The sequence below is a fragment of the Micromesistius poutassou genome (assembly GCF_964030765.1).
Source record: "Micromesistius poutassou genome assembly, chromosome: 1".
NCBI classification, from domain to species: domain Eukaryota; kingdom Metazoa; phylum Chordata; class Actinopteri; order Gadiformes; family Gadidae; genus Micromesistius; species Micromesistius poutassou.
The window spans coordinates 532,455-545,084 of NC_140271.1; the positions used below are offsets into that span (position 1 = coordinate 532,455).

The following is a 12,630-nucleotide window of genomic DNA, read 5'->3' on the forward strand; positions in this document are numbered from 1 at the left end:
AGAATGGCCGAAGATAAAGTGGATGAAACGTCTGAAATGACTAATTCTTAACCAAAATGAGGGTTGACTTGGTTCTGTCAAAGGCACACAGCTATTTATATTGTTTATATTTTAACCAAAACGCCGGTCTGCCTGAGTTTAGCCCCTCTGAGATAAGATGAGTTGTCTGTTGTCTGACTTGTTTGGGACTTTTTTATTTTTGGGTTATTCCAGAGCAATTTTGTGAAATATATGTTAGAAACCACATAGCTGTGGTCTGGATTTTCAGATTCAGATGCTTCGATGGTTCAGATGGTTATTCTTCTTATTATTATTCTTATTCTGTTGTTTATATTATATCAGGTTATAGCAAATAAACAGGCCACACGAGTGAAGGCAAATACATCTTTTAAATGATCATAGAAAAATAATTCTCTAGCAAAACATAATAAATCAGCACAAAAAAACAACACACACACACAAAAACAAAACAAACAAACAAGATAAAACTAAATAATGTGTATACCACATGGCACACAAGGGGAAGTCTGTCACAAGAAAGAGGTGGAACGACCGTACAGCCGTGGAGGTGAATTACCATTTCAAGGGTGTAAACACACGTACGGTACGCACACATCTCAAACAGCATTCCACACTCTTTAATGGGATCACATCGTCAAGAGAAGAGATGCTGGATGCTTCCATTGTTATGAGACAACACTGTTGCCATGGGGGGGCCCACCAGCATGTCATCACAACCTATTTATGCCCCTGCCTATTCTCACTGAACACTTGTCTTGTTATCTTATCCTCTTTAAACAATTTGTTTTCCATTTCTCAAATAATGTGCTTGACAGTCCACTTATAGCATGTTTTGACCCACGCTGTTGATCCCAAACACATCTCAAACAACACTTACTTTCGTGTACCTTATTAAAGTTTACTTTCCATGTTTAAAAAAAAACAACGAATAACAAGCAGTTTAGCCGCACACATACAGCATTAGTGCTGGTCTCTATAGTAAAAAAAAAAAAAACTTTTGGTCTTTCTCTAAAAAAAAAAAACATGAGACAAAAACGGGACAGGACGATCCAGTGAGACAGCTGAAGAAGCACTCTGGACAACATGTCCCAAGCTCTCTGCGCTACAAGTGCCATACCGGTGACCAACACCGCACGCCAACAACACAAGCCAATATGTGACCTAACAGCCGCGCCTATGAGCTACGTCGAGGTTATTATGAAGGCCGCTAAAGACACATCTACACACAACGCGTATGTGCCTGCCTCTTCTGATCTGCTCTGGGCCATATCTGCTCTTCTTCATCCTCCAACCTCTACCATCCTCCCCCCTGCCCTCCTCCTCCTCCTCCTCCTCCTCCTCCTCTCTTTTAGGCCCTCCCCCCCCACTCTCTCCTCCTCCGTCGACAGGGGGGGTGGGGTGTTTGTGTCGGCAGGTGTTTGGCTGGGGGGTGGGGGTGGGGGGGGGTTGGAGGAAGGTGGTGGGGGTGGAGGGGGGGTGGTGTTCACCCTCTCTGGGCCTCCACCGACGTGGAGCGGCCCAGGGCCTTGGAGGCGAACTCCATGCGGGTGGGCTTGACGGGGGGCAGGTCGCGGGTGATCTCGTCCACCGTCCGCTTGGCGGGGCTGGCGACGGGGGTGAAACGCGGCTCCTCCTCCTCCGCCGCGGCCCGCCCGCGGCCCAGCCGGACCCCCAGCTCGGCCGGCGTGAAGATGGGCAGGGGCAGAGTGTTCCTGGCGGGGAGCAGCCGGTGCTCCCGGCCGCCCCGCTCCACCGTGCCCAGCCGGAAGACCCCGGAGGGGCAGGCCTGGCCCAGGGTGCGGACCTGCCACTGCCGGTACAGGGTCTCCTTGCGGGAGTCGTCCTTCATGTCCTGAGTCTGTCTGTGGGGTTAGAAACACGCCGAATGAGACCTTTATTGGAGCTTCTACCTCAGAGAACAGCTCCCACCTTTTTTTACACATCCGAACATTGTCCAACTAATTAGATCAACTTATCTTTAGACAGTTAAGTTAAGACAAAAATAAAGGCCTCGTCTAATTCCAATATGTTGCTATTGATACTGGTAGATATAGATACCATATAAGATAAGAAAGGACGTACTTTTGACAGTGGAATCATTTGAGCTAAGATGAGATGCTTATACATATAGTAAGACACGAGTCTGAGACAGACGTGGGTGAGTCCCTCATGTCTGTCCCGAGTGCACCAGCCAATCGGTGGTTTTAGCGTTGGCCTCCTCTCTCTCACCGCTCTTGAGGCCTTGGTCTCTCTTACCCCTCTTGAGGCCTGGTCTCTCTCACCCCTCTTGAGGCCTTGGTCTCTCTTACCCCTCTTGAGGCCTTGGTCTCTCTTACCCCTCTTGAGGCCTTGGTCTCTCTTACCCCTCTTGAGGCCTTGGTCTCTCTTACCCCTCTTGAGGCCCTGGTCTCTCTTACCCCTCTTGAGGCCTGGTCTCTCTCTTACCCCTCTTGAGGCCCTGGTCTCTCTCTTACCCCTCTTGAGGCCTTGGTCTCTCTTACCCCTCTTGAGGCCCTGGTCTCTCTTACCCCTCTTGAGGCCTTGGTCTCTCTTACCCCTCTTGAGGCCTTGGTCTCTCTTACCCCTCTTGAGGCCTTGGTCTCTCTTACCCCTCTTGAGGCCTGGTCTCTCTTACCCCTCTTGAGGCCTGGTCTTGAGGCGGATGCTGTTCCAGTCAGCGCTGTAGGTCTCCCTCTGGGACGTGTTCTCCTCCCGGACGCTGCAGGCCAGCTCCGCCCCCACCACCTCCCCGTTACGCTTCTCCACCACCGTGCTGAACTGCATCGCTACGACGACGGGAGTAGTGTATGCTCGAGATGGATGAACGGATTAACGGATTCTCTGCGTGTCTTAGCTGAGCCTTCTTCTTCTGTCGCGTCCTCTGTGGAGAGCTTTGGGTTGAGGGTGAGGTGATGTTGTCTCCGGGGTAATGGGTTCCTGCGGCCGTCTCCGTCCTGTGGTGTGAGCCAGTGCTTTTGGGGAACTGGGGTGGTCCATCCAGGCGCTTATATACACACGCTGTTGCTATTTTCTGATCCGTGTTGTCATGTCTCTACAATCAGTGTAAGAGGACACTGCCTGCGACACCGCCCTGCCTACTGCCTGCCACTGACACACACACACACACACACACACACACACACTCACACACACACACACACACACACACACACACACACACACACACACACACACACACACACACACACACACACTCACTCACTCACTCACTCACTCACTCACTCACTCACTCACTCACTCACTCACTCACTCACTCACTCACTCACTCACTCACTCACTCACTCACTCACTCACTCACTCACTCACACACACACACACACACACACTTACAAAAAGATAGACCAACAATGAGACACACGCACACACAAACACACTGGGATATACAACCCTACACACACACGTGTTAGCTCAGACACTGGCATTCCTCCACATCAACATCCCATACGTCTCTCACTGGGAGGCCAGTTCTGAACGTACAGGACGGCGTGTTTATTCTCGGTCCTGACGTCACATCTTGATGACAAATCACTGACGACTCACTTTGATTGATAACAAAACGGAAACACACAGAGACACACACACACACTGGTGACGTTGACACTGCAGTAAGAGAGCTTTAATCCAGTGATTCACCGCCTTGGTGACAGCAAATGACAGCAGCCAAAATCATCTCGGATTACAAACATGACCCCTCTCTCACACACACACACACACTCAGTGAATCACTCTGCCAGGAACCCTCATACCTCCCATCAGAGACGACAGTTACTTTACAGTCAACATGACCAGCATATGATACGGGTAATGCTGCATTATGTGCAATAAACACCTGTGTTATTATGTTAATATTTGTTAATTGGAAGTAATTCATACAGATTACTAATTGCATTACTTTACTTGCATTACTTGAGGGAGTTGCAGCAAGTTGCAACAAGGAGAACCGCAGTTCAAAACGTACTGACGTCACCCGAGGAAATCTACGGAGCAATCAAAAGTGATTCTGTCTGAAATAGACAAATGAAAAACAATGATAAAAGATTAAAGCAAATCTGCACGGAAGGCTTTTCTCAGATTAGGATATGCTTTTGTTGTCACCCTTTGTTCCTTTCCTTCCAACTGGATTCGGCAAGAGTGAAGAGAGCACGAGCGTCCCTCGGGATGGTTGGAGTTATGGTGAGTTATGGTGCGTTGCGTCATATACTACCACACAAGTTGCAAAGTGGGAAATCTCCCAGCTTTCTTGCGGCATTTCACAGAGGCACGCCCCCATTTGGTCGTTCCTACTCAGGATTCTGAGAGTCAACCGAGTTCAGTGAGGCCGTCCGTACGACTCTTCAAACAAAAATGGCTGCGCCCGTAAAGAGAAGTTTTTTCTTTGTATTTGTACCACGTTGATCATTTTAACGTTGACTTTAAATGCTCTCACAGACATTGCCGCTTTAATCCGGTCACCAATGTATGCATTGCACGGTCTTGCTGTGTGTGCAACACAATGTAAAGTTGTGTTTGTTCTTGAGCTGGATTGCTAAAGAGGCTAATGTAGCTAACAACAACAACGACTAGCCGATGACTCACAAAGACAAACAGGAAGGCTGTGAGTGCTACAAGCAGGGAAATGACGTCACAAGAGCAACTCGTGCGGGTGGTGTACGGGGCATCTCAAATACACCACTGTTCACCTTAATGCCGCGTCCATATGTGGGAATCACTTACTGCACAGCAAAGGCCAGACTGATATTCGTTGCAAAATCAGAATGGACTCTCGAGGCTACCTCTGCCTTTTGAAAAACGTGATCATGTACTTCAGAAATATTTGATCTCCACACACCCCCCTCAACAATTTCAGCCTTCGGCATACTGAACAAAATCCCCCTACCACTCTGGTTGTGTGTGTGTGTGTGTGTGTGTGTGTGTGTGTGTGTGTACGTGAGAGGATCTGTGTGTTTGTGAGAGCTTGTGTGTTTGTGCCACTATGGCAACCAGGAAATGTCATCCCGAGACGTCATAAGTCACTAACATACGCGGGAGCTGAGATCATTTCTTTTTATGATTTCTCTTTCAACCAGGACTTGGTTCTGTGGAGCATAACCAGAATCTATGACAGGCGGCCCACTTATCTCCTAATTCCCTTTTTGTCTTCATAAATTGTTTACACAAAAGGCGGCAAAAAAGCAGTGCGAGAGAAATGCACCACAGCACAGTTTCAGATCATACAAGATATAACTGTTGCATCCAATTATACCCCCATTTTATACAAACATTTTTGATACAGCCAATTCAATTTGGCTGTATCAAACCGCGAAGACACGGTGTGCGCACACACACACACACACACACCTCTCTGTCATTCTCAGCAGTTCTGGGTGGATGACTCACCTCCATGTCCCCAGTTCATCCTCCTACGGAACCAGGGGGCGGGGGGGGGGGGGGGGGGGGGGGGGGGGGGGGGGGGAGGGGCTAGAAGACTTGTGTGAAGGTGACCAGGAAGGGTCTCGATCCTGGTAAGTTACCAAGCCACCCGCCCCCCCCTTCGACCCCCCCCCCCCCCCCCCCCCAACCCCAGACCCACAACTCCTATCCCCTGCCGCAAAGAGCCTGGTGTGTGTTGCATAACCAGGCTGCTACAGCTGCTGCAGAGTGACATTTAAATGAGCTGTCAGGAGGGGAGAGAGAGGAGGGGGAGAGAGAGGAGGGGGAGAGTGAGGGGGAGGCGGAGAGAGAGAGAGAGAGAGAGAGAGAGAGAGAGGAGGAGAGTGAGGGTGAGGCGGAGAGAGAGAGAGAGAAAGAGGAGAGAGAGAGAGGAGGGGGAGAGTGAGGAGGGGGAGAGAGAGAGAGAGGAGAGAGAGAGAGGAGGGGGAGAGTGAGGGGGAGGCGGAGAGAGAGAGAGAGGAGGGAGGATGGGGGGGAGATAGGGGGAGGCGGAGAGAGAGAGAGAGAGAGGAGGGGGAGATAGGGGGGAGTGAGGGAGGGAGCGAGGAGGGGGGAGGGAAGGAGGGAATCAAATGGAGAGAGAAACGGGATCGAGAGATACAGTTTGCATACAAACACATACATGTTTTGTGTTACTGGGTCTGTGTTTGTGTATTCTGTTCTCGCTAGTGTGTGTGTGTGTGTGTGTGTGTGTGTGTGTGTATGTGTGTAAGTCGGTCTGTCTCAGTCGCTAGTTTTTGTGTGTGTGTGTGTGTGTGCTCGCTATTATGCAAGTGTGTGCGGTGGTTTGTTTTGTGTGTGTGTGTCTGTGTGTGGGGGACACATGTTTTTGTATGTGTTTCTGGATCCCATGTGTGTCTATCCTCTCTTGTGTGTGGGTCTGTCTGTCTTTGTCGCTAGTGTGTGTGTGTGTGTGTGTGTGTGTGTGTGTGTGTGTATACACCTGACTTTGTGTGTATCTCTTTGTATGTGTTTTTGTGTCTTTGCACACTGGTGTGCATGTGTGTGTGTGTGTGTGTGTGTGTGTGTGTGTGTGTGTGTGTGTGAGTGTGTGTGAGTGTGAGTGTGTGTGTGTGTGTGTGTCTGTACGTGCCTGGCTGTCTGTGTGCTATGTGCCAGTAGGCTCCTTCTGGCGATGGTGTTAAGTGATGTGCCCTGACCAGTCCCCGCCCTGGTGACATGAACGGGGAGCAGCTGACCACCACAACATGCCCATCCTTCAGGGTCCAGCCCCTATCACCACCCCAGAGACCCAGAGAGGACAGAGAGAGAGGGATGGTCAGATCCAGCCTGGACTGGTCGTGTGAAGCAGCTACACATTAGTGCACATGGCACACAGACAAACACCCCAATAAGGTTTTCTATCTCTCTCTCTCTCTGCCTCATGTGACAACTGGGAAGAGTGCTGTTAATACGTGCTCAGCTATCTAGGTCAGCGGTTCTCAAACTTTTCATACCACGTACCACCTAAAATATCTGTCTGTCCAAGTACCTCCAAGTACCACCAATATGACCAGATGTTATCAAATATAACAAAAAGCAGTAGCTAAGGCCTTCTGCCCTATTCAGCTACGCAGAGTTCACACAGGAGGCATTGAGGAGAACTGACCCCCCCCCCCACACACACACACACACACACACACACACACACACACACACACACACACACACAGCAAGTGACAACATTAAGAATATCAATCATATAACAAGAACCTGTTTGACAATGTTTAGGCTAAATACGAATAATATTAAAAGTTGGCCAACGTCCATAAGCCCGACGAGAAGGGTACGCCCGCCAGTGAACACAGTCCTGATGTGTGGATCTGTAGAGGTCAGCTTCAGTCTCAGGTGTGGCTCAGCGTCCGTCCTGCTTCTGTGTTTCAGTTTTATGACGGAAAGTGAAGAGAAGACTTCCTCGCACGGATACGTGGTCGCAAAAGAGAAAGCGAAAGCACACAGAGTTGTCCGAAAGCGCAGGGTATTCTCTGTGTTGCTTTTTTTTTCCAAAAGGCCAACTACAAGTCCCACAGCGACCGCCTTCTGAAAGCAGGCTTCGATGTTTCGGCGCATGACAATTCTGCTCACCAACAGTGAAGTCTTCGGGCATTTCAGAGGTTTCTCATCCAGTCGTTTGCTTCGGCCGTAACAGAAATATTCACAGAGCTGTTGTCCAAGCAAGACGAGGTGTGCAATGATTTCGTAGGAAAAAATCAACCGGTTTGTCTTTCAGCACCTGCGTGTTGTTATAAGATGGTTATAAGATGACGTTTGAGATGTGATGGTGTCATGGATTCATTGCTCACAACACCACCTGTGCTCGGTTCACTGTCGTCCTTCTTCTGTCAGCCACTATCACAGTGTTTTTGAACCGTTCATCATTTTTGTGCTTAATACTGTATTAATTATCGTCATCCATTAACATGGCATTGACAATGAGCTACTTTTTTTCTGGATCAAAACTACTACGCGTTACGCCATGCTACTAAATTGGGAAGCCCTTTAATATATTTAAAACACCATTTTATTGTTTCATCTCAGTCTATTCCTATAAGTTATCCTTATTTAATTCAAACCCAGGAGAGACAGAACTTAAGAGATGACCACTGCATGCAACACCTGGTCCAGCTTTAGATGGAAAACTTTATTTAAATCTTTCTTAACAGCCAATACATACGAAAAATACAAAACTAACTAACTAGATATCTCCTCATGGGCTAAACTCACTTACAGCCCTAGTGTAGCGGTAAAGGTCTTCATTCTCACACTCTCCATATCTTTCCACCTGTCCTTTCTTTTCTTAAAAAAAAAAAAAAAAAAAGAACAGTAATACCTTTTCACAATTATTACTGTATGCTACCACTTTTAACAAAAATAATAACGTGAATAAATAAAGTAAAATAGTTTGCTATGAGTTAGGTTCAATTCACGATTTGTTTGATTAGACTTTAACTTGCTGAATGATAGTAAATGAAAAATAAATCTTGTGGTTTAAAGACTCCCGAGTGCTGATAATCATAAGACAAATTATAAATGGAACCTTTTCATATTTGAACATAATCGGCCCCGGGGTAAAAGAGGGGAACAAATGAAAAACATCTCACTCTGTGGACCACAGAACACACACAAACAGAAACTACTCTCCAGAGAAAGACCTGAAACTCAACGTTGTTCATCACCGACGGCGGGGGATTTTATTTCTGAATAACGGAAGTATCGGAGTATGGGACAAGATTGGATTCAGACTCTCTCTTAACATTCTCGTTCACTCTCTTCATCGTCCTCGTCCTCGTCACCGTCCGCCGCTCTGTTCATGCCCGCCTCCACGCGGGCCAGCAGCAGCGGCAGGTTGATGGACAGCCCCGAGCCCTCCTCCTCCTCGTCAGAATCTCGCGGAGGGTAGAAGCGCCGGGCCTTGGCCAGGAAGTCGTCCGCTACGTCGAGATATATGAGTCGATCCTGGAAAAGAAGTGTTTTGGTTTTTGAACAGCAGAAGAGTAGACTGTAATGTTAATGGTGTTGCTTTTCACTAAACACATTTTTTTATTGTACCTTTTTCAAATCCTTTTAATATTGAATCCTGGATTCACATTATGTGAGACTTTCAGACGTATCTATAGGTTAACATACGTATTCACAAATCCACCATTTCCATCATGAATTTGCCTATGATTTAAATGAGTTGCTCAGCCTGCTGTCAGTTCCCCATCCCCCTCCCGGGTCACTTCTCCTGGTTAGGTGCTGGGCTCCTTCCTTACCAGAACGAAGAGGCATCTTACCAGAATGAAGAGGTCTCTTACCAGAATGAAGAGGTCTCTTACCAGAATGAAGAGGTATCTTAAGAGGTATCTTACCAGAATGAAGAGGTATCTTAAGAGGTCTCTTACCAGAATGAAGAGGTCTCTTACCAGAATGAAGAGGTATCTTACCAGAATGAAGAGGTCTCTTACCAGAATGAGGAGGTCTCTTACCAGAATGAAGAGGTATCTTACCAGAATGAAGAGGTATCTTAAGAGGTATCTTACCAGAATGAAGAGGTATCTTAAGAGGTCTCTTACCAGAATGAAGAGGTCTCTTACCAGAATGAAGAGGTCTCTTACCAGAATGAGGAGGTCTCTTACCAGAATGAAGAGGTATCTTAAGAGGTATCTTACCAGAATGAAGAGGTATCTTAAGAGGTCTCTTACCAGAATGAAGAGGTCTCTTACCAGAATGAAGAGGTCTCTTAAGAGGTATCTTACCAGAATGAAGAGGTATCTTAAGAGGTCTCTTACCAGAATGAAGAGGCATCTTACCAGAATGAAGAGGTATCTTACCAGAATGAAGAGGTCTCTTACCAGAATGAAGAGGTATCTTAAGAGGTATCTTACCAGAATGAAGAGGTCTCTTACCAGAATGAAGAGGTATCTTACCAGAATGAAGAGGTCTCTTACCAGAATGAAGAGGTCTCTTACCAGAATGAAGAGGTATCTTAAGAGCTATCTTACCAGGATGAAGAGGTATCTTACCAGAATGAAGAGGTATCTCTCTGGCGGAGGCTCTCTGGATTCGAACAGGGAGGTCTCTGAAGACAAGGTGTGCAGCAAGGAGCGCGCGGCCGCCGCGTTGCGCATGCGGTCGGAGGACGCGCTGGCCGACACCGTCAGCAAGGAATCCGCCTCCGCCATGAAACCTGGACGCAGGGCGGGAAGAGGTGTGGTCAGACGGGGCAGCTCTGCAGGTACACTCGGTTGTATTTGATTCCAGGTCATGTACCCTCTTAGGTAGACAGTATATCTCTAAGGAGATCGTGTGGGTTGGATCTTGTCTGGAGCGCTCACCCAGGTTCTCCAGGATGGTCTTCCACTTGTCTCTGACCTCTCGCCGCGTGTCCCTCAACGCCTCGATGTCCACGCTCAGGCGCCGGAACCTCTGCGGGAGACAGACACGTGACAGACTAGAAACTCTCAAATTCTTCTCCGTCCTCCTTTTTATGCACCTGGAACAATTTAAGTGAAATATTTGCATATGTAAACAGCTTCACAACAGCTATTCCGTAGTATACCCATGCCACATTTGAGGACTATATCTGAAAAAAACAAAATAACATTTGTTTGAAGTTCGTATCTGAACCGCAGCCTCTCTCCAACGCAGGCTGGGCCTTAAAGCGGTACACACGTCTTTTCGCAAACATCCGTTTTGACGATGGATTTGGACACAGTGTGCTTCAGAAACATGGTTGGTTATGTTTTGATATGTTTATGACAGTTTTAACTTTTTAACTGATACCAATGCCATATTACCATAACTACCGAGCTCACCAAACCTCCATGTACGGAAGACTGCTCCTTCTCAACATATAGTCTAATCTGCCCTTGGCTGTCTACATGCCTATGTAGTGCAGTGTTTATGGCGTCGTCCACATGACCATGGGGTTGCTGGTTCGAGCCCGACCTCGACCGACCACGTTGTGAGACATGTCATGGAATTATACAGTCTTTACAATGACGTGCTGTCATTGCACTGCAAATATATTTAATTCCTGTATTTTGTCTTGTTGTAAAGTGTTTTTGAGTGTCTAGAAAATAGCTATAAAAACCAAATGCATTAGTGTTTTTGTTTTTATCAGCATTAACACAAAAGCGTACAAAGAAAAACCTATCATATGACTCCCCCCCCCCCTGTCCCCACCCCCTCACTCCCCCCTACCGTGGAGCCCATGCGGGTCTTGCCCCGGGCCTGGAGCAGGCCGTACAGGGCCCGGTCGTCCTCCCTCTCAGAGTGGCTGGGGTCCCCGGGCTCGCTCCACAGGTTGGTCTCCTGGTCCCGGCGCTTCTGCACCTCACGGTCAAAGTACTCCAGGGGGTCTGGACTGTGAGGAGGGACCCGCACACGCACACGCACACGCACACACACACACACACACTTTGGTTACATTTGAAAGGACTTGGAACCAGGCAGCTCTAGGCAGTGTCAGTGTTTCTAAAAGTAAACTGTTCACATAAACATATTCATCGTTTTCTGCTTAAACTGGAGGTTTAAAGTTAGGTGTGTGTTTGTGTGTGTGATGTGGGGGGGGGGGGGCACAAGGAGTTAGGTGTGTGTGTGTGTGTGTGTGTGTGTGTGTGTGTGTGTGTGTGTGTGTGTGTGTGTGTGTGTGTGTGTGTGTGTGTGTGTGTGACACCATCTTACGGAAGTAAAGCCTGCTTCTCGTCGTTGTCGTCGTCGTCCTCCGCAGCGCAGCAGCAGCAGCAGCAGCGCATGCAGAACTGGCTGAACGTAGACCCCATCGCTATGGACACCGGGCAGGAAGCGGAAGCAGCCAGGTACAGACTCGCTGAAGGAACAACGATCCAGCAAGGATTACCTGAAGGGTGGGTGGAAAAATCAAACCTGGGACTACCAGAAAACGTTACACGGCTGTCCCATGCATAGGAGGAGAGGAGCTGGACCAGTCCTCTGTTGACCCGGGCCTCGTTAGAGTCATGAAGTGCTGAATAAAGTGGCTGAAAAAAAAAAAAACAAGTTGAAGGTTGAAGGTAAAACCACTCGTTTGCTCAAAGTCACACCAAGTCCCAACATGTTTCAGAACCATCTTACTTCCAAATTAACATTCGGCATATACAGCAGGCCTACCGTTGCGAATTACGAACTCTCCCAGCTGTCAAGCAGAGTCAAAATGTTTTTTTTATTCACGGTTGGTTCCGGTTCAGGCGAAAAAAAAGTGGCGAGGAGTTTTCCCTTCCCTTCTGGACGGCTCATTCCTAGCGGTGCGCTGCGACTCATCTGCCTACTATGGAGGACAGAGAAGAGGAGCGCATCAACTCATCCAAGCATAAGACACACATACACACACACAGCCTTAGAAGACAAGTCATAGCAAAATCATGTGAGCTCCTTTTCTTTGTGGAATCCATCAGGAGCTGCAATGTTTTGTCCCCAGGGGACCTGCAGATCCCCACCCAACACCCATTTGTGACATTATTTACCCCCGGGATTCATTTCACAATGAGTATAGTCACCCCTCGTTATCAACTCGCTAGTGCCAACGTCATGTGATCCTGGGAAGATGCCTTGAGGTCATGATCCCATATGAAGTGTATACTGAAATACACACACATACGTTCATAAAGGTAAATGTAACACACACAATAACCCATCTAGCTAGCCATGAACATCCAC

The 12,630-nt window shown here is 47.9% G+C and overlaps 2 protein-coding genes across 2 annotated transcripts; both read right to left on the reverse strand.

Moving 5' to 3' along the window:
• Positions 1-370: 370 nt before the first annotated feature.
• On the reverse strand, positions 371-2,988 carry tcap (titin-cap (telethonin)). The gene is made up of 2 exons (XM_084488658.1): positions 2,657-2,988; positions 371-1,883 (listed from the first exon to the last, which is right to left on the reverse strand). Exons 1-2 carry the CDS (start codon positions 2,803-2,805, stop codon positions 1,505-1,507), a joined length of 528 nt encoding a protein of 175 aa, XP_084344784.1. The 5' UTR covers positions 2,806-2,988; the 3' UTR covers positions 371-1,504.
• A 5,272-nt stretch (positions 2,989-8,260) lies between these two features.
• Positions 8,261-12,030, reverse strand: LOC311368067 (melanoregulin; the record flags this gene model as incomplete). Its single annotated transcript, XM_084486951.1, is given in 8 exon segments — positions 8,261-8,928; positions 9,978-10,141; positions 10,290-10,380; positions 11,158-11,320; positions 11,641-11,771; positions 11,773-11,811; positions 11,814-12,002; positions 12,004-12,030. Coding segments are annotated over 8 exon segments (1,011 nt in total). The 3' UTR covers positions 8,261-8,721.
• Between the last annotated feature and the right edge of the window lie 600 nt (positions 12,031-12,630).